At 47.0% G+C, this 25,243-nt stretch overlaps 1 protein-coding gene across 3 annotated transcripts in view; it reads left to right on the top strand.

The window, feature by feature from the left end:
• The window catches only part of VWC2 (von Willebrand factor C domain containing 2), a 125,186-nt gene that overhangs the window by 5,506 nt on the left and 94,437 nt on the right, over positions 1-25,243 (top strand). For all 3 annotated transcript variants that reach the window (XM_069587331.1, XM_069587329.1, XM_069587330.1), the window contains exon 3: positions 22,076-22,205. In XM_069587331.1, the coding sequence (XP_069443432.1) occupies positions 22,076-22,205 (130 nt within the window). The remainder of the gene's footprint in view (positions 1-22,075; positions 22,206-25,243) is intronic.

Here is a 25,243-nt window from a genome sequence, read left to right as displayed (position 1 = left end):
TGTGGGGGCTCATTGGTAAAGAATCCACCTGCAAGGCAGGAGACCTGAGCTCAGTCCCTGGCTCAGGAAGATCCTGTGGAGAAGGGAATGGTTACCCACTCGAGTATTCTTGCCTGGAGAATCCCATGAAGAGAGGAGCCTACTAGGCGACACAGTCCACGGGATCACAAAGAGTCAGACACAACTAAGCACACGGGGTCAGCCGTGAGTCCATGGGGTTTGCCCCCATGCCTGGTCTGGGCCCACTGGGCTTCCAGAAGGTCCTCCAGGGCTTGCAGGTTACATAGCAGAGAAAACAGAAAAGGAAAGCATTTTATATCTGAAGCTCTGGGGGCTTCTCTGAGAAAAGTGCAGTTCAGTGGAGGTTGTGGTCTCAAGGGTCACGCATGAAACACTGCTGACCACAGCAAAATTGGAGGTGAAAGGGAGGCTGGTTCTGGTCCGCTTCCCCTGAGGCACGCAGGCGCTGTGGTAGTCTCTGCTCTACTTTCTGAGAGAGAGATTACTGATGGAGACTGGGAGCTTGGCAGAACTGATCCTGTGCCTGTGATGTGTAGGCAGCCCCAGGCAAACATCACTCCTCCCAGCCCTCCCGTGAGTCTCCGTTCTGGGGGCCTATCTGCAGTCACTGTGCCAGCTGCACACTGAAGCCAAATCAACTGACACCTCAGAGTTTGGAGCAGATAAAGGTGTATTTATTGCAGGGCCATGCGTCCAGTAGTCATATATGGATGTGAGAGTTGGACCATAAAGAAAGCTGAGTGCCAAAAGACTGATGCTTTTGAACCATGATGTTGGAGAAGACTCTTGCGAGTCCCTTGGACTGCAAGAAGATCAAACTAGTCAATCCTAAAGGAAATCAACCCTGAATATTCATTGGAAGGATTGATGCTGAAGCTGAAGCTCCAATACTGTGGCCACCTGATGCTAAGAGCTGACTCATTAGAAAAGATCCTGATGCTGGGAAAGGTTGAAGGCAAGAGGAGAAGGGGATGAGATGAGGATGAGATGGTTGGATGGCATCGCTGACTCAATGGACATGAGTTTGAGCAAGCTCCAGGAGATAGTGAAGGACAGGGAAGCCTGGCATGCTGCAGTCCCTGGGGTCGCACAGAATTAGACATGACTGAGTGACTGAACAGCAATAACAACAATGCAAGGAGCATGGGGAGGGAGAGGGGTTTCAGACAAGGTTTTACTGGCAAAATTTGGGAGGTAGGCTGCTGGGTATGTAACCCTTCTCTGATTGGTTGGTAGTGAGGTCACAGGGCGGTGCTCCAGGAATTTTGTGCTCAGCCTGAAGTTACCGTTGCCCAGGAGGGTGGGTGCCTTAGTTCCTGCAAAGGAATTCAAAGATATATATCAGAGGTCTGTGTCCATGCCCCAGGAGGAACTGGGGCCCTCCTCCATCTGCACTACTGTTTCTTTTTGCATTCTTCATGCCCCTAATTACTGATGTTTCACTCTGCCCTTTGGAGCTCAGGGAAGGTCTTAGAGGCTAAAATCTTTGTCCTGCAAAGGAGAAATAAAACACAGAAAGGTTTTTGTACCAGGGAGGGCCCCACAGAGTCCTGCTCACTTTCACTCTCTGCCCAGTTTTCTCTGTACTTCAGTCTGTCTCTTCCCTTCTCTCCAGGCTCTTTACCCCCTTTAAAACCCTCATTCCTCACAGCCTAGTTGATCTTGGGCAGATGTTAGCTGACGACCTCATTTTTCAATGAAATACCATTGAGCTGCTAATAATACTTAGAGTAATACCCTCATCCCTCCGGGAGTGTTTGCAATTTCATTTGTATATCCAGAGAAAAACATAGTTACTACTAGAATGCCTTCCATTGCCTCTCAAATCATACCTAGTATCCTGTTCTTACACCAACAAGTCTCCAACTTTTAACAAGGAAGCCTGTCTCTTGGTTTATATTTTTCATACATGAACACTATTCCGTTTGCTTAACAAAATGCCCCGGACCTGGTGGCTTCGACGGTAGAAGTTTGTTGTCTTACAGCCCTGAAGGCTGGGAGTCCAAGATCAAGGAGTGGGTGGGGCTGTTTCCCCCGGGGCCTCCCTCCTGGGCGGGCCTGTAGATGGCTGTCTTCCTGAGTCCCCACGTGGTTATCCCTCTGTGTGTATCTTGCCCCGATCTCCTCTTCCTATAAGGACACCACTCATCCTGAATTAGGGCCCACTCGTATGATCTTGTTTCACCTTGACGGCCTCTGTCAAGACCTTGTCTCTAAGTACAGTCACATGCTGAGCTCTTAGGTTTAGGATTTCAACGTCTGAATCTGGGAGGGGACCCAGTCCAGCCTGTAACACTGGGTGTCAGTGATCAGAGCTGACCTCATAGGCTTGGGTCCAGGGAGGTGTAAAGAGTGCGGTGGGACAAGGATGCATCAGCAAGAGTGACTGGAAGAATGAATTCGTAGAAAAGGCACAGAGGGACGGGTCGCACAAAAAATGCCTGAGAAACATAAATAAAACGTGATGAAGCTGCCCACGCAGATCACGATGGTTTGGTATCTGTTCCGATCGGAGCACCATTTTCGGAATTATCATGCTACTTAAGTCAGTGGGTGCTAGCGTCATGCGAAGGCCTCACTTTTAAATTTGCCCCTGAGGACTTCCATGCAGACCAGTAGCAAGTCAGATTTGAAACTCTTTCATTAAAAAATGCCTCCATTTTGAGCAACAGAAGAACCTGTTCTCCTCCTGGGAATCCTGATTTCTGGGGGACTGTGGGGACAGAATTGGGGTCTGCAAATTTGTTTCACTGTTTCGCAGAATCTCATGGAATGTGTGACTCCACTAGGTAAGGCCACTCGGGAGAACTGAACTTTCACTTCGCTTTTGTTGGAATGACATCAGTTCTGTGTATCCACACTGGTTATTATGGCAGATCAGGAGCTCTGACTGGCAATTGTATAAGCGTTTGAAGAAAAGAGAAAATGAATTATTGATACGTGCTCCTTGCTAGGCTGTCTTTCAAAGCACGGGGAAAGTTGGACAGGAAATCAGTGGATGAGGGAGTCTCGGGTGAGATGATTGGGGACCACTGAGTTACATGCCTTTCCGGGGGCCTCACCCTGACCTGTTACAAAATCTCCTTTCTAGGAGTTTATTAATGGAAAACAACCTACATGAAATTTGGAATCAAAAGCATCATCTCAACAGATCTGTAATGCAATTATGAGAAAGTGCCAAGAAGGAAAAAGACACACTTCTCCATGTTTTTCAGTCTAATGGGATTTATATTCTTTCTACTGATGCTATTCAAGTCAAAATAATACCATTATTGTTTTCCTTTGCAAAAGAAAGTGAACTGAGTTGTGTAAAGTGGACGTTCTTTTATGGAAGTCAGTATCACGTGTGTGCTGTTGCTACCGCTGAGTTTGTTTAGGTTCCTAGTAAGATTTGATGAATTCTGGACTTCTTAGTTTCTGCCTTTCTGTCTAAAGACATTTAAGTGGTAACAATTTTATTTTTAAAGCAAGGAGAGTGCATATGGTTTCTCTAGATCTTTCGATGTGTCCCTAACTCAGGTAGGAGAAACTTAATGTGACTGACTGCTTTTTTTACCTGGTCCACATGGTACTTTGTATGCACATATGAGATAGGTACTATGAAAGTTCCTGTAGGACAGTTGTTCATATCCAAACTTTCCCAAAAACTCTGGTCCATAAGATGTTCAATCTATGCCAAAATGTCCTTGATATCTGCATGATCACTTGGTCCAGTCCAAAACTTTCAAAAGATATTTGCTCCATGCCAAGAGGTCCTTGAAACAACATGCACGGACCTAGAGATTATCACACTAGGTGAAGGTCAGACAAAGAAATACAAATATCATATGATATTGATATCATTTATATGTGGAATCCCCAAAATAATGATACAAATGAACTTATTTACAAAGAGAAATAAACTCAAAGACTTAGAAAATAAGGTTATGGTTGCCAATGGGGAAGGCTGGGGAAGGGATAATTTATGATTTTTGGATTAACAAATACACATTCAGTTCAGTTCAGTTCAGTTGCTCAGTCGTGTCCGACTCTCTTCGACCCCATGAATCGCAGCACGCCAGGCCTCCCTGTCTATTAACAGTTTCCGGAGTTCACTCAGACTCACATCCATCGAGTCAGTGATGCCATCCAGCCATCTCATCCTCTATCGTCCCCTTCTCCTCCTGCCCCCAATCCCTCCCAGCATCAGAGTCTTTTTCAATGAATCAACTCTTCGCATGAGGTGGCCAAAGTACTGGAGCTTCGGCTTCAGCATCATTCCTTCCAAAGAAATCCCAGGGCTGATCTCCTTCAGAATGGACTGGTTGGCTCTCCTTGCAATCCAAGGGACTCTCAAGAGTCTTCTCCAACACCACAGTTCAAAAGTGTCAATTCTTTGGCACTCAGCCTTCTTCACTACTATATATAAAATAGTTATTTAACAAGAGCTTTACTGTATAGCCCAGGGAACTATATTCAGTATCTTGTAATAACCAGTGATGGAAAAGAATCTGAAAAAGTTATATGTACATATATAGATATTTATATATATACAAAACTGAATCACTTTGCTGTATATCAGAAACCGACACAGAATTGTAAATCAACTGTATTCATTAGAAGAGGAAAAAGTACCTGCTGTTTGGTCCTGTCCCAAATCATTTGGCATGGATTCTTTGAACAGGACCAAATTTTAAGGGCCTTTTGGCGTGGACCAATTGTCTTACAGACGTTTCAGACAGGACCAGTATCTGCTAACCTAAAAGTTTAGTCTTTTAAGACAAGAAGAAGAAAACCTACATTTATCCAGGGCTTATATGTTTTATATTTTGGGGGTATGATTTACACAACAGACTGATGAGTTGGTGGTATTTTCTTTAAGGAGAGAAAACTAAGTTTCAAAACAGGTAAGTAACTTGATGAAAGTCATCAAGCTAGTAACAGGGTGTTGGGGCGCAGGATTTGAGTCCTGGTCTGTTGGACCTTTCCTTCCCGCCCTGCCCCCTTATATTCCTGATCCCAGGGGGTAGAGGGGCATTTTGTGTGTGGCTGGGAGAATATCTGGTACCTGGAAAAGGAAAGGCTTATACGGGCCTGGTAAACACTGAATGAATTTGGTTGCGTTTATGAGGATGTGTGTTATGTTTCACTTATAACATAGGGGACAAAGCCATAGGGAACAAAATGAGCATCTGTGGGCTTCAAAGTATGAAATCTTGAGTTGTAAGGAGAACATGAGCTCTGAGCCCCAGGAGCTCCCTGAGGGCAAATAGGAAGGTTCCAGTAGGTTCCAGATCTTGGCCAGAGGGTACGACCTCAAAGGTCGTCAGGCCATGGGGTATAGACTGATGGTCTGACAAACAGCCCTGGCCCAGGGAGTGCTCTGCTTGGCTCGCAGAGCATCAGATGTCTGTGTCACTGGAGCAGACATTTAACAAGTGAGAGGTTCATACAGATACTTCAATTGCCAGTTTGTCATGAGAACGGGGGGAGTCCCAGATGGTAGCCATCTGCCAGGGCCAAGCTGCTCCTTGAGAAGGGCATTGGCTCCCCAGGAGACCATCACCCCCCTGGCCTGACTTTCCCATGGTCCTACAGTCATGTGGCTTTGTGATGCTGTCTGTTCACAAGTGAAGAGGTGTCACCATATAAAACCAGTAACTTCTTCAAGACCAAACAAGCCAGCCTGTATCAGAGACAGCTCAGGGACCCTAGCTACCCTCTCCAGACTTGTCCTTCAGTTGGCATGGAGAGTCAGTCTCTAGTGAGCCCTTGTTCTATGCCCAAGGGTGATAATCATGCATGCTCAGTCACTCAGTCATGACCAACTCTTTGTGATCCCATACTCTTTGCAACCCCATGGACTGCAGCCTGCTAGGCTCCTCTGTCCATGCAATTTTCCAGGCAAGGATACTGCAGTTGGTTACCATTTCCTCCTCCAGAGGATCTTCTGAACCCAGGGATTGAACCCGTGTCTTCTGCATTGGCAGGTAGATGTTTTACCACTGCACCAACTGGGAAGCCCAGGTAACAGAGCCTCCTTATCAGCTGGTAGGAAACTGTAGCGAGGATCTTGCTTGTCTCTCGTGTTATAGGAAGGAGGTGAGAGATGGGAGAACCCACAGAGCTCTGTACAAATAGCAGAGCAAAAGCCTGCTGTTCATGTGGCCTGGGGGGTGAGCCTCTCAGGAGTGGTCCTGCCTCCAGTGAGGCACTTGGTCTCCAGGAGGATGGCCCATGAAGAAGGTCCTCACTGTTAGAAGGTGACCCTAGGGGGCTGTGTGTTCCCATAAATAGGTCCTCGGATCTGATACATCCCAACAGAAAATTCATTCTTGTATTATTCAAATACTTTTTTGAATAAATCTTTGCAGGCATTGGCCTAGATCCCGGTGATATGGTGACAAACTGCCGGGACCTTGTAGAGAGAGATGTGCCCAGAGGTTGGTCATGGGGCACGGGGTGTCTGCCGGGCACGTAGGTGGAGGCCACTCATTCAGACCCCACGGCTGTTGATGGTTTGCCTTAAAATGGCAGAGGACTCCTGGGGCCGATTTCGGGGGGAAAGACCAAGCCTGTTTCAAATAGAACAGTTGTGAGCTTGAGTAAAGGATCCAGTTTTCCACTCAAGTCTGCAGCCCCTGTAGCCATCCTTCATGGCATGGTTCTGACCACGTAGCCGGAAATCCTTCTTGCTGCTTATCTGTTCCAAGGCTGAGATCCTGCCAGCTGGATTTCACTTCTCTTTCTATTTCTGCCGGGCACTGGGGTGCGGCCAGGACACAGAGTGCCTTTCGAATGGATGCAGAAAGCGATGATGTCAGGCATCTGCCCGTGGCCCTGTGAATTCTCAGGGAGGCCCTGGCCCGTGGAAAAACAGAGCATTGGAAAATTAAGGCTCTGTGCATTTCCGATCATGGCAGAGGTGATTTTGCCCGAGAATATGGAAGAACTATAGCCTGAAAACCCACTGTTTTTATAAAAGTCATGAAATCTTGGATCTCATACAATAAAGCACATCTTCTTAAAAGCACAGCAGAAATGGCAAAAAGACACACACACACACTCACAGAGAAATTAATGTAGAGAGGAAAGTCAGCCAGAGGGGCGGCTGGCTTCAGGGGTGGCTGGCTGAGGGCCATCTCTGATGCCTGGGACCTGGACGCTTGGCAAGCCCAGGACCACAGGTGGAGAGAGTCAGATCAGAATGTGTCTCATAAAAGCAGGCTCCCCAGAAGAGTCTGTCCTGCAGGAGGGCAGTGCAGACACAGCCCTGGACAGCCTCAGTGTGGGCAGAGCTGGGGCTCACGGTCAGCAGTTGCACATCCCCCCCTGTGGATGTGGATGGTCATGCTTCCCTGAGTACTCTGGATAATCCTCGTGGAATATTTTCATTTAAAGGGGCCCCAGACTGGCAGTGCCCACAGGTATTGGGCAGAGACAAATGCTCTCTGGCCTCAGGGACTCCCCGCAAATACAGTTCCAAGGAATATGATGTCAAAATAACAATAACACCCAAGGAGAAAGAGCAGCTGAGCCAAAAGCAGTCAGATCAGACCCAGATGTCAGGATATAAATGAGAATTATTTTTTATGCCTAGAGAAATAAATGCGGGAATAAAATAGATGGGTGAATAATATCACTATATCCAAAGTACTCATCAGCTTTGGGAAGGAATCAGATAGAACCTCTGTAAAGGAAAGCTACAGTCATTAGAACTGATCTTCAAGGGGAGAGTTTGGCAGGATGATAGATGCAGGTTCTGAGATAATCTAGTGAACCTGGGGGTGGACTTGAGGCAGTGGCCCGGAATGAAACACAGGGGCACAGGTGGAATGTAGGAAAGACATGTTTGGGGACATGGAGGATTGAGAGAGAAGGTAACATACGTGCAGTTAGAATTTTGAGATAGGTAGCAGGGAATGTGCGAAAAGGAAGAGATAGTGCTGGAGACTTTCTCATTGAAAGACCCCTATTTCCTGGTTCAGGAATCCCAATAAAGCTAAAGAAAGATATATGCATGTGTATATATTTATACACACACTTATACATTAAGCGTACATAACATTATACGAGCTTCACCAAAGAATTGATGCTCTCAAACTGTAGTGCTGGAGAAGGTTCTTGAGAGTCTGTTGGACAGCAAGGTGATCAAACCAGTCGATCAAAAGGAAATCAACCCTGAATATTCATTGGAAGGACTGATACTGAAGCTAAAACTCCAATACTTTGGCCAACAGAGGCAAAGAGCTAACTCACTGAAATCATACCCTGATCCTGGGAAGGAGGAAAAGGGGACAACAGAGGATGAGATGGTTGGATGGCATTACCAATTCGATGGATATGAGTTTGAGCAAGCTCTGGGAAACAGTGATGGGCAGGGAAGCCTGGCGTGCTGCAGTCCATGGGGTCACAAAGAGTCAGACACGACGGAGCAATTGAACAACAAAAACTGGTGGCTCAGACAGTAAAGAATCCACCTTCAATGCAGGAGGCATGGGTTTGATCTCTGGGTTGGGAGGATCCCCTGGAGAAGGGAATAGCTCCCGACTCCAGTATTGTTGCCTGGACAATTCCATTGACAGAGTAGCCTGGTGGGCTATAGTCTGTGAGGTCACAAAGAGTCAGACTCAACTGAGCAACTAACACTCACACACACTACATAATATATTTAAGTACATATACGTATATATATATGTCCATGGGGTCGCGAAGAGTTGGACACGACTGAGTGACTTCACTTTCACTTTTCACTTTCATGCATTGGAGAAGGAAATGGCAACCCACTCCAGTGTTCCTGCCTGGAGAATCCCAGGGATGGGGAGCCTGGTGGACTGCCATCTATGGGGTCGCACAGAGTCGGACACAACTGAAGCAACTTAGCAGCAGCAGGTATATACATACATAGGTGTATATATATATATATATATATATATATATATACACACACATACATACACATGTATGAAACCACAGCTAGTGATGCCGCTTCTTAGTGGTATGGCCCTTCTACTCCTGAGGCAGCTCAGAAATAAATCGTAACACACACTCTCCTAGAGATGTTGGACCTTCTGTCTTGTGTCTCTGCTTTCGTTGGAGGTTGGCATGGTACAATCGTTTACATTTCCCTGGTCCAACTTTAAAAATTCCCTGGGGACTTCCCTGGTGGTCCAGGGTTAACACTTCGCCTTTCACCTCAGGGACAACCTGCTTGGGGGGCTCAGATTGCACATGCCTTGGGGCCTCCAAACCAAAACATAAAACAGTGGCAATGTTTTAACAAATTCAAAAAGAAGACTTTAATAATGGTCCATATCACAAAATCATTTAAAAAAAATTGTTACTTGCATTTTACTTTTAAATTCTGTGAGTTTTTTTTTTTTCCCCAAAATCTATCTCCATAGTTTTGTTTCAAAAGGCTTGAAACAAATAAAGTTCATTTCAACAAGCCAGGACTCATATTTATTCATCCCTGTTGGGATGTCAGGAGCCATAGTTTTAGGCCTGGTCACACACTGAATTGTTGACAGTTATGCTCTGGGGACACAGGGCTCCCGGCCGGTGGGTGCTGTCGTAGGGGCATCCCTGTCCCCCAGGCCCCAGTGCAGGGAAGCTGGGTGGCCAGGATGTTGGCCGTCTACTCCCATGGGGAGCAGGGCCGCCCGGAGCACCTTTGCCTCCACTGGCCAGTAGTTCAGTCATGTCACGCTTGGAGAAACGTCAGAGTCTGGGAGGCAGGAAGAGAAAGAATTCTGACAAGCCTGCTGCCTTTGCCTGGGCCTGTGAGGAGCAGGGGGCGCCAGTGGCCCGAGGGATAAACTGTGCTGTCGACCACTGGCTCAGGTTACCTCCCACTGGCAACAGAGTTCCCCTCAGGCTTCCTGTGCCCTCCAGGGAGCTGAGGAAGTAAGCTCATCTTGCTCCGGGGCTAACAGCGAGGGGCCACTGGCACAATTGAATGGTCGGCTCTCAGGGAGGTGTCTGAGCTCAGAGATGGTCCCTTTCTTGTGAGTGAGCCCCATGGTGTTTTAAGCCTCTGTGGAAACGGACCTCATTAACTGGAGAAACCGCTGGGCTGGCCTGTTGTAGCTGCAGGATGTTGTGGAAGAGGCTGAGCTTCAAGGGGAAGTGCAGGGGCCAAGGTGTGAGCTGAGGATGCCTGTGCTCCAGGCTCAGCCTGTGCTCCAGGCTCAGCCCGTGGTCCAGCACTTGCTGGGTGATTGACAGCTGAGGCAGGCTGCTGGGAGCCAGGCTCCAACCTCAGATGTGTCCACGTGGCCACTTTCTAGTTGGGGATTGTGACCCTTGTTCCCTCCAGCTCCACTGAGTCAGCTCTCCTCTGGAGGTCTTCATCTCTCCCCGTTTAGCGTTTAAGCGTTATTACTTCCATCCCAAGTGAAGAGTGATGAAGGAAAGCAGCGTGGTTTTGTTTGCGTTCGGTATGTGTGTTAGGAAGGGATACACATATGGGCTTCAGTGTGTTAAGCGCTTTCTCCACTTGCCAGAGTCCCCACCACTCCCTGCTATCACCAGTTCACTGCCTCATTTCTGAACTTGTATCCCCTAGGAAACCAGTCCTCTCATCACATCTCACACCCACCTTTTAAAAGCCTGCTCTTGGAAGACGCTTAGTTTTTGTCATTTGTATATTAAAGGAAGGCTGTGCATGCTCAGTGGCTTCAGTCATGTCCAACTGTTTGTGACCCCATGGACTGTAGCCCACCAGGCTCCTCTGTCCATGAGATTTTTCCTGGCAAGAATACCAGAGTGGGTTGCCATTTCTTTCTCCAGGAGATCTTCATGACCCAGGGATCAAACCAATGTCCCTTGCGTTTCATGCATTGTAGGCAGATTCTTTACCACTGAGCCACCAGGGAAGCCCATTCATTTTATTGCTTCTTTCTCCTAAGGATTACTTATCTTTAACCTTTATGCTAATTCTAAAACAAAAGAGTTTAGAGCCTCTCATTATTTAAAAGGAGTTGGGCTTTTCAAATTTTTTCAGTTGTACCACTCAGCTTAAGGCTCTTAGTTCCCCAGGGACTGAACCTGGGTTCTGGCAGTGGAAGCACTGAGTCCTAACCACTGGACAACCAGGGAGGTCCCAGAAGGAGTTTGGCTTTAACAGAACTGCTTCCCTGGCCGTTTCCCCCTATTTGGCCTGAGTGGGTGATCATGCCCAGTTGTGCTCATGTCCCATCTATTAAAGTCTTAATTTTAGAAATCTGTGAATAGGTAAAGTATTAAAGCTGCTCCATCAAAATCTCACCATCCCCCATGATCCCAAGTAGAAGGAGAGGGGCCCTCCCTACTGGAAGTGAGGTCCAGGCTGGGGCTCTGAGCCTGGCTGCCTGTGGCCCTGGGGTCACTTCAGACCTTGTTGGCCCCACCTCCACTCTGCCAGCTCTGTTTGCAGCAAGCCAAGAGCTGGAGGCCATGGCTGGGTCCATGTGGACACACACCTCTCTCCACTGCGGAAATAGGGGTGCAGGTGGTGTCTTAGCTCAGGCTGCTAGAGTGAAATACATGGGACTGGGTGCCTGAAACAACAGAAGTTTGCTTCTCCTGGTTCCGGAGACTTGAAGGCCAAGATTGAGGTGCCTGCAGGGTCTGATTCTGCTTGCTCTGTTTTGTACATGGCCACCTTCTCACCATGTCCTCACATGGTAGAGAGAGGGCCTTCCTCCTCTCACAGGAGGACACTAACCCCACCCTAAGGGCCTCACCCTCATGAACTTGGCCTCGTCTTACCCTTTTGACCTCCCACAGGTTCTACCTCCAGAGACCATCACGCTGTGGGTGAAAGCTTCACCGTATGAATTTTAACCATATGTATTTACAAATGTTCAGCTCTTAATGGGAGGCCAGCAGGTTTTTTGCTGCATCTTATTTGACTGTGTGATCTGTCAGATCGGAACCCTTCCAGGACATTCACCAGGTCTGGATCTTCATCTCCTAAGAAACAGCCTTCTTCATTCTCATCCCAATGATTTCACTGCTTGCCACCAGGTGAAATACACCATGTAAACACTGTCCACATTTTTCCCCCTTCTAAGTGAGTTCCTGCATGATCCAAATTTATCCAAAGGACTTATTCACAAGAAGTTTTGAAAGATGTTAGACAGAGAGTCCTGCTTCAAGGCAAACTATAAAGGAGAAAAAGTCAGTCTTTAGTGCCTGCAAAGAAAGCAGGGCCTTGTCGGGTTGTCAGACTGTTGTTCTGTTCATCTGCTGTGTGTATGTGTGTATGTGTGTGTGTGTGTGTGTGTGTGTGTGTGTGTGTGTGGTGGGTGAAGTTGTGTTCTTCTTGAGACTGGAAACTGACAGCTCCTGGGGACAGTTCTTAATTAAGTCCCTTTGTGTGCAAATCCATTCTCTGACAGCCACGGGAAAGACAAAAAGAACAAAACAAAAATCTCTAAAGGCACAGGAAGCAGCCGCTTGCTGTAGCTACGAGGGACCATTTGCTAGTGTGGTGGCTGGAAGCTGGCTGTGGATCAGATTCATTTCACTCCAGAGCTGCTGTCCTTGTGGTAGGGGGAGGACAGAGAGCCTTATAGGGAGTGGGCCCCCCATGTGGCCCTGATGGACAGGGGTGGAGCTCAGAGAGTGCTCGGAGCCTGGGAGATGCAGGCTGCTGGTTGGTGCCCCCATGTCCCAGGAAGGCCTCTGCTGCTTAGATGCTTAGTGAGGCCTTGCCCTAATTTAAGACAGTTTCAGGTGTGGAACCTGTAGAAAGGTTGGGGAAGGATTTAGTCCAAAGTGATTGTTGAAAAGAAAGCTGGGACCCGCATAGCATTTTTCAAGCTTCTTGCTGAGGGCCAGGAGATACTGGTCAGAGTAGGAAGAATGGCCCAGGACATACTCATGAAGTTGGTACCTGAATGACCCAGTGCCCTGACCAGGCCCTCAGTTCCAGCCACTGCTCTGACTTGCTAAGCAGGTTTCTTGGCTGTTCATCAGCCCTGCGGGTGTGTGGTCACTCCATACAAAAGCAGGGTTGGAAAGCATTGCTCCTGCCTTTTCCTCCAGCCCCAAAATAACCCAGCTCCCAGCCATCAGAAGCTGATGAGACCTGTGGTTTAAGTAGCAGGGACTTTTTGATTCCCCTTAAGTGCATCCTGCTCACAAGTGTGACTCTGGGCACTTTTGGGAAGACACTTAGCAGCTAGAAAGGACACTCTCGCCATCTGGTGACAGAAGTGTGACAGTGGCTTTGGGAGGATGCTGTCATCCAGGGCCAAGCCTAGACTGCTTTGGAGGGAAGGGCAATTTTAGCTCCTGCCTCTTATTTCTTTCTCTCTTTCTCTCGCTCTCTCTTTTTTTTTTTTTTTAGTTTCGATAACATTTACTTTTATCACATTAAATTTTTTCTTAAAATAACTTTATCCTATGAAAATATAACATCAGAAAAGTAAAGAGTGGTTATTAAAGAAGTTACTATCCATTCGGGGCAGGGGGAGAGAAAAGATAATATGTAAACAGAGGAATTCTCTTTTGTTAAGAAAATTTTATTTCAAAACTTTAATTTAGATTGTTGTTTTGCAGATAAAAAAAAAGAAATGAGGAAGTGATATAGTATCTCAAACTTGAAATCACTTACTTTAATTTTTATTTTGAAACTATTGAAAAACTGCTCCTGAAAAAAAAAAAGTTAAAATTTGTACATATCCCTGCATGGCAACTTGTTCCTTAATTGGAGATTATCAGAATAATTAACCAAACAAAGTCATAGTATATCCCTGGGTTGGGAAGATCCCCTGGAGAAGGCAATGGCAACCCACTCCAGTATCCTTGCTTGGAAAATCCCATAGACAGAGGACTCTGACGGTCTACAGTCCATGGGGTCACAAAAGAGTCGGACACGACTGAATGACTAACATAGAAATAAAACTCAGATGCACCAACAGTGAGTTCTTGTTCTTTAGTTTCAGAACAGTTCTTTTAGTTCTGCTGATGGTAGAAAATGTTTGTTCTCCCCAGGTCAGATTTCTGAGTCTCTTTAGGGTAGGTTCTTGGCCCCAGGAGGGAACTGTGGGGCAATGAGACATCCTCCCTGCCTGGATGGGGCCCCTTCTCTGCCTGCCGCCTTCTCTACAGCTGACTTACCCCCATTCCAGTCTATACTCTCTCCTCTCCCTTCAACCCCTAGGGACAGCTTTGCCTTTAGGAGTTGTAACATCCCTACAGCTCAGTTGGCACCTGCCATTGTCTGCAGACTGGGCACTGAGGTGAATGACTTTGGCATGTCTCTGTATTTCTCTGTGAGATACAGGATTCTGTTAGGTGGGGAGCCTCTAGGATCAGCCAGTGGAGGTGGGAGGATTTGGTGGTAGGTCCTGGGCAGCCTGTTCCTGTCATTCTGTCCCAGGACCCATGCCTGCATAATCCCCAGTCTGCAGGGTGGGTGTGTCCACATCTGGTAACTTCCATATTTGGATTTGAAGTCGGTCCATTGGGTAAGTAAGAGAGTATGTTTGTTGGTGTTTGGTTGCTAAGTTGTGTCTGAGCCTGCAGTCCCACGGACTGCAGCACTCCAGACCCCTCTGTTCTCCACTATCTCCCAGAGTTTGCTCAAATTCACGTCCATTGAGCAGTAATGCTATCTAACCGTGTCATCCTCTGCCGCCCTCTTCTCCTCTTACCTTGAGTCTTCCCCAATATCAAGGTCTTTTCCAATGAGTCAGCTCTCAGCATCATGAAGCCAAAATATTGTATCTTCAGCATCAGTCCTTCCAATGAATATTCGGGGTTGATTTCCTTTAGGATGGACTGGTTTGATGTCTGTGCAGTCCAAGGGACTCTCTAGAGTCTTCTGCTGCACCACAATTTGCAAGTATCGATTCTTCAGCGTTCAGCCTTTTTTATGTTCCAACTCTCACATCCATATATGACTACTGGAAAAATGCTAGATTTGACTATACAGACCTTTGTCAGCAAAGTGATGTCTCTGCTTTTGAATATGCTATGTAGGTTTGTCATAGATTCCCTTCCAAAGAGCAATCATCTTCTAATTTCATGGCTCCAGTCACTGTCCACAGTGATTTTGGAGCCCAAGAAAATATTCTATCACTGTTTCCACTTTTCCCCTTTCTATTTGCCATGAAGTGATGGGACTGGATGCCATGACCTTACTTTTTGGAATGTTGAGTTTCAAGCCAGCTTTTTCACTCTCTCTTTCATTGTCATCAAGGGGCTCTTTAGTTCTTCTTCACTTTCTACCAATGAGTGGTATCATCTGCATATCTGAAATCATTGGTATTTCTCCCAGCAATCTTGGTTCTAGCTTGTCAGAGTATGAGTCCTCAGATATGCCATATAAGTTTTAGCTATTTATAGGAGAAGGCAATGGCATCCCACTCCAGTACTCTTGCCTGGAAAATCCAATGGATGGAGGTGCCTGGTGGGCTGCAGTCCATGGGGTCGTGAGGAGTTGGATTCGACTGAGCAACTTCACTTTCACTTTTCTGCATTGGAGAAGGAAATGGCAACCCACTCCAGTGTTCTTGCCTGGAGAATCCCAGGGACGGGGTCGCACAGAGTTGGACACGACTGAAGCGACTTGGCAGCAGCAGCAGCAGGAAACCGTGACACACAGAAGAGACCAGCTAGGAGAGATGTAACAGGCAGAGCACGGTGAGACACCTGCTCCCCACGTGCAGGACTGGATTGCTCCAGAATCTCCAGGATTTGCCTACTGCTGTCAGGCTGTGGGTTTAGGGGCCCAATTTCCGTACATCCCTCTATGCGCTATCGGATCCTTTCTGTAAGTCTCCATTTTTGAGTTTATATCAGTCTAACGTCTGTATCTTCTCGTCCGTTTGTGGATTAGGCGTGTAATCCAAATCTTGATCCCTCGTAATAGAAGGATCTGTCTTCCCTTTGCCTTGTGTGTGGGCATCTAATCCTCTGAGCTCCTCACCAGGTGGTGGCCAGCCCTTTCTGAAGCAAAGCTGTAGATTTCATTTCTTTCTGTTTCTCACATACTGTGCAAGTTAATTTCAGCTCTTGTGTCTTTCCGCTTTTTCCTTGACTCAGTCAATATTTATTGAACCTGTGCAGCATTTTGTACCAGCTCAGTTGCTATAACTATCCCGATGTGACAGGGACTCAGCCCTGGCTCTTGAGTTGTGCTGAATCTAGCTAGCAGCTGACTGCAGGCTGGGAGTAGGACTGTACTCTCGGCCAGTGCGCCTGGAGGAATTCAAGGGGCCCTGGGGCTTACAGAGATTTGAAGAAAGGAGAGGATGGGGGAGCAGGAAAGGGGAAGGGAGAGGGAAGCCCCAGATTTCAGTGTTTCTCTTTGTTTTCATGTTAATCTTACTTTGCAGAATCCAACAGTACAACAGTTGGAAAAATAAAGAGGATCTCTCTGCTGATGGATGAAATAAAGAGAAGAGTTTATTTCAGGTTGAATGATTTTAGTTGAGAAAGGTCTGGGCTGACATCTCTTCATGCATAAATTAATCACATTTATGAAAATATTCAATTTCTTGGGACATTTTACTAGGATTTTCATGGTCTCTCATTCGTCTGTTCTGGCAGAGGCATCTGCATTCAGCGTGGAATTAGTGGGCTTTCATGGTTTCCATGCCAGCAACCCCAGGACAAAGTTCCAGATTGGAAATATAATGCTGGTTGTTAGTCAGACAGCAGAATTCAGGTGACACAAGGCATGTTTGACTTCTCACCTGGGCCATCGGCCTTTTCTGGCAGCACAGGACAGAAACATGTAGAAACCAGATTTAAGAAAAGTATATTGGCATTCCCAAGTAGGTGGACATTCTGCCGGATGGTGAGGAGAAGGTGCTGTGTAGGCGGGATGGAGCAGCAGGAAGCGTCTGGAAATTGATTTCTTTTTTGTGTCCCCGAGTTTTCATTGCAGCTTTATGGGTAAGAGCCCCAAACTAGAAACAACCCAAATGTCCATAAGCAAGTAAATGGATACACAAACTGCAGCATGTCTATCCAATGGAATATGATCAAAAAGGAATGGTATGCTACGGCACAGATATATCTCAAGGTCACGATGCTGAGTAAAAGAAGTAAAAAAAAGAAGAGTACATGTTGTACGCAATAAGTTGCTGTCTTGAGAATAGAAAGACGTTTAGGACACAGACAAGAGTGGGATTCGAATTCAGCCTTTGAACACAATAGTTTCCTGCTGTGTTTCAGAGCCTGGTCCTGCTCACGGTTATAATGATCATAACCATGGTTATGAAATGACACAAGGCAAAGCTCCTTACAGACAGAGATCTGACTGCACCTAAATTCATGAATGTGAAATATATGGGATAAAATACAACTGCTAATAGACGACTTGCACAGAAGGTCTTCCCAAACCACTACTCACTTATACAGATCATTTACGTGTGAGGCGATTGATGTAAGTAGTGTCCATCATGAAGGCCTCATTTTACATTTCATGTGTAAATCATTTCGTGTGTAAATTACATTGCTTGTTCCTACTTAATTGTTTAGAAATTAACTCAGTATTTAATTTAGAGTCTTACTGCCTGTGCACATGTGCTATGGACATGCACGTCATTACTGAGCATTCTAAGCTTCTAACTATGAAAACACTTTAGTCACTGTCAACTTAGTATCTTTCTTTTATCTGTTCATAGATGGTTCAGCGAAAACATGTTCCAGCAAGTCTGTTCTTCATGGTTTTGCTTCAGGTTAAAAGTGAAAGTGTTAGTTGCTCAGTAGTATCCGTCTCTTTACAATCCTATGGACTATAGTCCGCCAGGCTCCTCTGTCCATGGGATTCTCCAGGCAAGGATACTGGAGTGGGTTGCCACTTCCCTCTCCAGGGGATCTTCCTGACCCAGGGATAGAACTGGGGTCTCCTGCATTGCAGGCAGATTCTTCACCATCTGGGCCACCAGGGAAGCCCTTCAGATGAGATCCACTTAGAAGCTGTTTGTAAGTCACGGTCACTGGGGTGACTCTGAAAGCAGAGGAGGCCTGTGAGACAGAGCGGCCCTCAGCATCCAGACTTGGATCCCAGGCCGGCCAATTGCTGGCCCCTCACCAGCCTTCCTAGCCATCACCCCCCTCCCAGCCATGACCAATGTTCCCACCTTTCTGGAAATAGCACACAGTGGGGGCTCATCATCTGGCCTCTGGACTGGGATAAATGAATGAACGACATAAAGCTTATCTTTGCTCTCATTCTGAAAAATCGTTTTCTTCTCCTTCAACACAACAGTTGATTACTTCATTCCATGGTGGGTTCCTTGAGAGTGGACTCCTTTTCCTCAAATGACCAAGTGCTCTTCCAGGCTCTGCATCTAATTTCTAATCTGTACAAAACTTGGATTTGTAACTGGAAGACTGCAGAGGGTGATATTTCAGTCACTGGATGTGTTATACACAGTGTAGGTAGCTATTGCTAACAGGAGAGACTGCAGAAATGCACCTTAGAAGCTTACGTTGCTGCTCACAGATTCAGGAATGCACTAGGCATCCTTACCTTCAGTTTGCACTGAAGGACAGAACATGGGGTGGCAGGAGGCCTTTTGGTGCTCGAGCTGGTATCTGAGGATTCTGTGGCTCGGGCAGTGCTCAGACCTGGCGCCTGGAATCAGAGCATCTGTGTGGAATCCGATCAGGCGCTGGGCAGGCTGACCTCCCACCAGGGTCCTAGAGGCCAGTCTGCTTCCCCCGCCTGCTACCATTGGGCAAGGGGGTTTTTAGCCACACACGTGGTTGGGGAAGGCAGAGCGCGGACTGAAGTCTGGGAGGGACACCCTTGTGATCTTGACTGTAAGCCTAAACTCCGATTTTTGAGAAGTAAACAAACCTCCACATAATTGAACCAGGATTTCCAAATATTTAGTGATAGTAAAACCCACAATCCAATCTTTGATCAAGTTGCAAACCTTTTTTTCAAAAAACTTATTTATTAGTTTAAGTTACTTAATTTATTCATGAATAATTTGGCTGTGCCAAGTCAGCATGGGCAGTTCTATCTTTGTTGTGGTTTGCAGTATGTGGGATCTAGTTCCCTGACCAGAGACTGAACGCAGGCCTTCTGCACTGAGAGTGCAGAGTCTTAACCACTGGACTGTTGAGGCAGTTTGAGCATGCATTGGAAAATAATTTCCAGACACAGAGCATTTCAGAAGGGAGTGTTTATTAAGAACAAAGAGCAGAGATGACGTGGATGCTGTGAGCACAGAGGGCAGACTTCCTGACAGACCAGGGAGAGTCAATAGTTTTCGTAGGTTAGTAGCTGATTTTTATAGCCTCCAAACAAAGAAAATTCCTCCTGGAAGGTTGGCACTAGGTGACTGGTTAGGGCAGTGTCGGGTGGTGTGTGTGTGTGCTAAGTCACTTCAGTTGTGTCCAACTTTTTGCGACCCTATGAACTGTAGCCCTCCAGGCTCCTCTGTCATGGGATTCTCCAGGCAAGAATACTGGAGTGGGTTGCCATGCCCTCCTCCAGGGGATCTTCCTGACCCAGGGCTCAAACCCACATCTCTTATGTCTCCTGGATTGGCAGGTGGATTTTTTTACTACTGGCACCACCTGTTGGGCATCTTTGCCTAATTTAGAGTCACCTAGTCTGTTCGTGAAGATCACGGGGGCTTTTGACAACAGTTACAAAGGGAGTCAGTTTCAGAGATGACTTTGGTTCTAGGCTCCGCTTCTGTGGCCTTAGTAAAAGGCTGCACACCTGTGGCCTTGAGGCAGGACTCAACACGGACAACCAGGGAAGTCCCAAGTTGCAGTCCTTAAAGAAAACAGCAGTCCACGCTGCATGTGTGATTTGAGTATGGCTCTGTGGTGGGGCAGGGTGCTGTCTCAGGCCCAGAGCAGCAAGAAGACTGATTTTCAGGAGGGGCTACTTAGGACCTGTGACGAAGCCTTTCTGGCCCTGTCCTGCAGGGGGGCCCTTCTCTCCTTTCAAATTCCCAAACCCAAATGGGCCTTTTTCCTGCTTCCTGCATGACAGCCAGGGTGTGCTGTGGTGCCTGTCTGTTACCCTTTCTTCGGCCATACCATGGGGCATGCAGGGTCTTAGTTGACCCTGGGGATTGAGCCTGTGCCCCTGCGTTGGGAGCATGGAGTCTTCACCGCTGGCACACCAGGGAGCTCCCTGTGCCCGTTTCTTGAGGACAGACTGCAGTGACTCCCGGCCCTCTTGCTCCTCCCTGAGTCTCTAGCCCTCCCAGTGGGACTATCGTCACTTCTGGGGCGGGAGGTGCCTCCCCTCTGTCTAACCCACCCACTCTGTGCTTTATGCCCCTGCTCTGGAGCCTCTGACCTGTAGGGAGCTGGAGCCCTTGCAACTCAGGATCTCTGCTTCTGAAAATCCTACAATTATTTTCACATCCTGCTCACTGAGTAAACCCTCCCTGGACACGAGGATGCTACAGGCTGAGTGGGGAGCTGGTAGGAGACAGAGGACAGAGGGGAGCAACAGAGCCATGCTCATTACAGAAGCAAGAGAACCTTCTCATGCCGGCTCCACGACTCAAATATGTGCCTTTACATTGCTGGCAGATTGACTGTAACTTCTAAGGCTGTAATGCAAACCAGTCAAGGTTTTGTCCTGGGCAACTCTAAAGTGCTTTTTCAGTGTTTTATTTCTCTTATTTTTCAAGTGTGAACACACACACTCACACCCCCCTCACTCCTGACTCTCAGCTACATGGTGGTCTAGTGCCTGAAAACCATGCCTTTAAGTACAAGTAGAGCTTTTGCTTCATGCAGTAACCAAGCCACTCGGTGGAGATGTCAGTTCACTGAGTGGAGATTTCAGTTTGGGATATCTACACTGTTTAGTCCAAGGGAGCAGCCACGAGAGTCGTTTGTGTGGTGTTGGTTGTGCCACAGGTATTACCGGCAAAAGTGAAACAGGGCCTCCCTGTCCAGAAAACTCAGTTTGACAGCCCTCCCCACATCTGCACTGTCCCACATCCCAGTGTCTGATTGCTGGGTCTACATGTCCTGTTTCACTTTGTCCTGGGTCAGCCCAGATGAAAACTCACTCCACTGGGGATTTCCAGGAAAAGAAATATCATCCCCACCATGACCTGTCTGAGTTACCACAAGCGGATTTTTTGGCAGTGTCCAGCCTTGCCAGGAATGGCCATAACACTTGACTGCATGCTGAGTTGCTTCAGTCGTGTCGGACTCTGTGCAACCCTATGGATTGTAGCCCCCCAGGCTCCTCTGTCCATGGGATTTTCCAGGCAAGAATACTGGAGTGGGCTGCCATGCCCTCCTCCAGGGGATCTTCCCAACCCAGGGATGGAACCCACGTCTCTTACATCTCCTACTTTGGCAGGCGGGATCTTTACCACTAGCACCACCTGGGAAGCCCCTTATTGTGCTGGATTGGAGAGAGCCAAATGGGGAGCATTGGGGCCAGCGGCTGGCAAATTCAGCGAGGCCAGGTGGAGCCAGGATGTGAAGGACGTGGTGACACTGGGTGATGGAAGCGATGGCCCGTGAGTGGCCTTGGGCTCTGGAGCTGAAGCCCTGCCTCTGATGAAAGGTCTGCCCCACCTGTGGCCAGTTGCCTGACACCTGAGTCTCAGTTTCCTTGCCAGAAACAAGGGCCTTCATTGGAGTAGGTGTGGTTACTGCTGCCCTGAGAGTTAAATGAGGTCATGTTGGGACAGCCCCTAGCCAGGTGCCCACCTCTGAGAAGCCCTAGGTTTCTCCTTCCCTCACCCCTCCCCTTCCTGTCCTGCTCTGCTCTCTTCACTGGGCAGAGATGATAAGAGTGGGCCCTGAAGCCCTGGGCAGGGCTATGCAGGATCTACAGGATGCCTGAGTGGGCAAGAATTCTGTACAACCTGCTGTGTAATTTTTAGAGAAACAAAAATATTTCTTCAACAGAAAGCTTGTAAAGAAGCTCACTATGTGGGTTAATAAAAACAGAGGCTCCCCGGTGTGGAGCTAGGAGGGAGAGAGCAACCTCGGTCCCCGGCGGGTTGGTGCACTCGCGCCCAGGGGAGCCTCCTCAGCCTCAGTCCCTGTCCTCATGGGCTGGGGAAGTGTGTGAGGCTTCAGCACAGGGTGGAGACGCTGCCCCTGACCGTGGCCTGTGTTGCAGGTGTCCCCGTGCGAGCGGTGCCGCTGCGAGGCCAGCGGGGAAGTGCTGTGCGCGGTGTCCGCGTGTCCACAGACTGAGTGCGTGGACCCTGTGTACGAGCCGGACCAGTGCTGCCCCATCTGCAAAAACGGTAGGTGCATGCGCAGTTGGCCCTGCGCGCCGCGATGACGCACGGGTTCCCGAGCGCTTTCCATGGATGCAGGAAGAGAGGCACGATGGGATGCAGGACGGGATAAAGAACAGGATGCAGGATGGGACGCTTGTGAGTTTTGGCATTTGCATCCACGCCCTAGCGTGCGAGTCCTTGCCCTCTGGGCCCCGGGGAACCCACAGGAGCTGGGTTCCAGTACGGCCTGCCCTCTTATTGGTATCAGTCCCATGTTTTAAAGGTGTTTAAGTTCTTTGGAGGAACATTCAATTTCCACTGTCGGGGCGAGTCGCTTACTTTAATTTAACTTTGTTTGTTCTTGCAAAGCAGTTTCTCTCTTTCCATCACAAATCAAACATGCCGGTTGGCCTCATTTACTTTTCATTACTAAGTGAATTAAACGTGGAACATCGTTGAATATTTTTCTTAAGCAAATTCGGCAGGAAGAGAAAGAAGCCTCTCTTTTTCCTTGTGAGAGGTCAGGGGAAATCGGAAGCCGCCTGTGCTTTGTCAAAGAGAAATGGCAGGAGGGACGTGGTTAGCCAGGGAGAGTGTCTCCTCAACCTGCAGGATGGAAACTGCTTTGTACCTGAGCTCTGAGCCTGTCTGGGCACCACTTGTGGGGGTGTTAATGAGAGTGGGTTCTTCAGGAGGGGCTTGAAGGACTGTGACCCAGGTGGGTGGGTGGATGAAGCGCTTGGAAGAGAGTTGACTCTGGTCATGCGTGCGCATCTTCAGGTACCGGGCGTCCTGCCTTGGGAGGGAGTTGGGCCGCCTCTGTGTGGCCCCAAGGCCATGATGCAAGATGAGCCCAGAGCAGGGTGTCTCAGAAAGATGAAAGCAACTCCCTCACGACCAGAGTGTGTCAAAGAAGTGATGAGCTTACTTTTGAGGTCACCAGCTTGTCAGCTGTGGAGTTGCTGGACATCAAACCAGGAGATGTGGGCCTTCTCAGTGGTGGACGGTTACCCGGGCTGTTACTAGTGTCTGAGGTCATTCTGAGATTCTGCCATCATGCCCATTGCTGTTGTGTGGCTGTGAGGTGCCACAGACACAATAATCTAAAAATCCAGATTTTTAGATTATTGAAAGAAGTCAATAGGAGAGAAGGTGAAGTTTCTGTGGAAGCTGGATGTGGCAGCATCTCAATGGGCTGTGGAGAGAAGGGAGCCTGGAGAAGCGGGAGCTGGTAACTGCGTAGGTTTGGGACCAGGACCTTTGAGGTCCAGGCTGCAGTATGCTGCGCTTGGCGGCCTGGTTCTGCCTTTCCTGGAGTCAACAGTGTTTAGTGAATAGCTTCAATACAAGTGGCTCAAATAGTTGGCGTCCTAAGTATCCAAGAGACTGTGTCTCACTTGTCAGTTATGATAAAAAACAAAGTTTTGGCCTTAGACAGTCAGGGAGTCCTCATCTCAATGTTTACAAAAGATAGGAAAACATGACTTGCATCCTTGAGGATTTTTTCAACCCCCAAACTTTATAAAAATTTCAAACCTACGGAATATTGATAAATAGCACAAGGAACAGAGATATACCCTTCACTATATATACCCATTGTTCAAATTTCCCTGTTTCGTTTGCTTTATGTCTTTTGAGCTCTGTCTTTGTCCCCATCTCTGTATATAACTCAATATTATCAATATTTTTGCTTAGTTGTTCTTTTCCATAAAATACACAGGATATCTTCTGTTTATACCACAATCAGCATGAAACCTACTGGGCAAAGTTCATGATTTTTTTGCAGTTCTCTTTGCCCTTAAGATATATCCCAGTTAGGGTATAGTGTTAGAAATTATTTGAATTAATTTTTTATCTTGTGTGGATATGTTGAAATGTTATGAAGATTTAAGGTCACTTATTTCTGTTTGGTTCAGTTTTTATTATTAAGATATAATTTTTTTTTTTTGGATAAGCAAACAATGTTCAAAAGTAAAGTCTGTATAAATAAGGTCTGGTCAGAGACTCACGGGATATTTTAATATTGTACTGATGTTTTGGGGGGAGAGTAGATGGTTGTTCTGATATCAAACTTCTAAATGCTCTGCCTCTAACCTTGAGAGACAGCATAAGATGAAATAAGGCAGGATTTGGTGAGTATTATCTTAGAGACTCTTAGAAGGAGGATGAATATGTTTTTTAAAAGATAAAGAAAGATTATTACAAAAGGATTTGTATTCAAAGCTTTGATCCAATTATATAAAAAGAAAGCAACTTTTTATTTTCAGAAATGGACCCATAAATAAATTTAAATGTGTCTAATCATGTAAGTTCTCTTTAAGTTTTGTTTCAACATATTCACTAGACATAATCTGGCTTTCATCTGTCTCTAGGTGTAGGGTATAGAATTTTGACCTTGACGGGGCAGATGGTGCTTGGAATTCTTAGTGAAAATTTTGCTTGAAAAATGAGAACAGTTTCTCCCAAATATCAAAGTCCTATAATAGCTGATTGAGATCAGTGAATAATTTATGGTGGTCTGTCCCTATAGCTGCACACAGAAATCAGTGTCTTCATAACAAAAGGTTACACATCTGATATGTTAGATTACAGAACATCAGAAGTGATGCCTTATATAAAATTACATGCTTGGGTAGACTTAGCTTGGGTGGAACATGAAGGTTTTAACTCCTGATCTTGGGAAATCAGTCTTCACTTTCACAGTCTAATGTTTTAACCTGTGGCATTAACTAACTCCTTCTCCCAACAGAAGCATAATAACAGTTCAGTTGCAAGCTGCCAAAATCACTTGCATCAAAGGTACAGAAGTTGGAAATCAAGAATGCCTGGAATATAAATAAATGATCACAAATCACATATAACCTGAAACATTCACGTTGTTGACTTGTATAGATCAATCTCCCGAGGATGTTCTCGGATAAAATGGTGGTTTGTGTGGGGCTGGTTTTCAGCTTTTTCTGTGATTCAGTGAGTGTCCTGCTGGCTTCAGGATTCCGGGCTCTCTCAGGCGCTCCCGTGCCTCAGAGGCAGCTCACACTCACACTCACACTCACACTCATGGC

The sequence above is a fragment of the Ovis canadensis genome, chromosome 4, assembly GCF_042477335.2.
Source record: "Ovis canadensis isolate MfBH-ARS-UI-01 breed Bighorn chromosome 4, ARS-UI_OviCan_v2, whole genome shotgun sequence".
In the NCBI taxonomy this organism is placed as follows: Eukaryota; Metazoa; Chordata; class Mammalia; order Artiodactyla; family Bovidae; genus Ovis; species Ovis canadensis.
The sequence above is the reverse complement of the archived record's forward strand: the minus strand, read 5'-3'. Positions and strand labels throughout refer to the sequence as shown.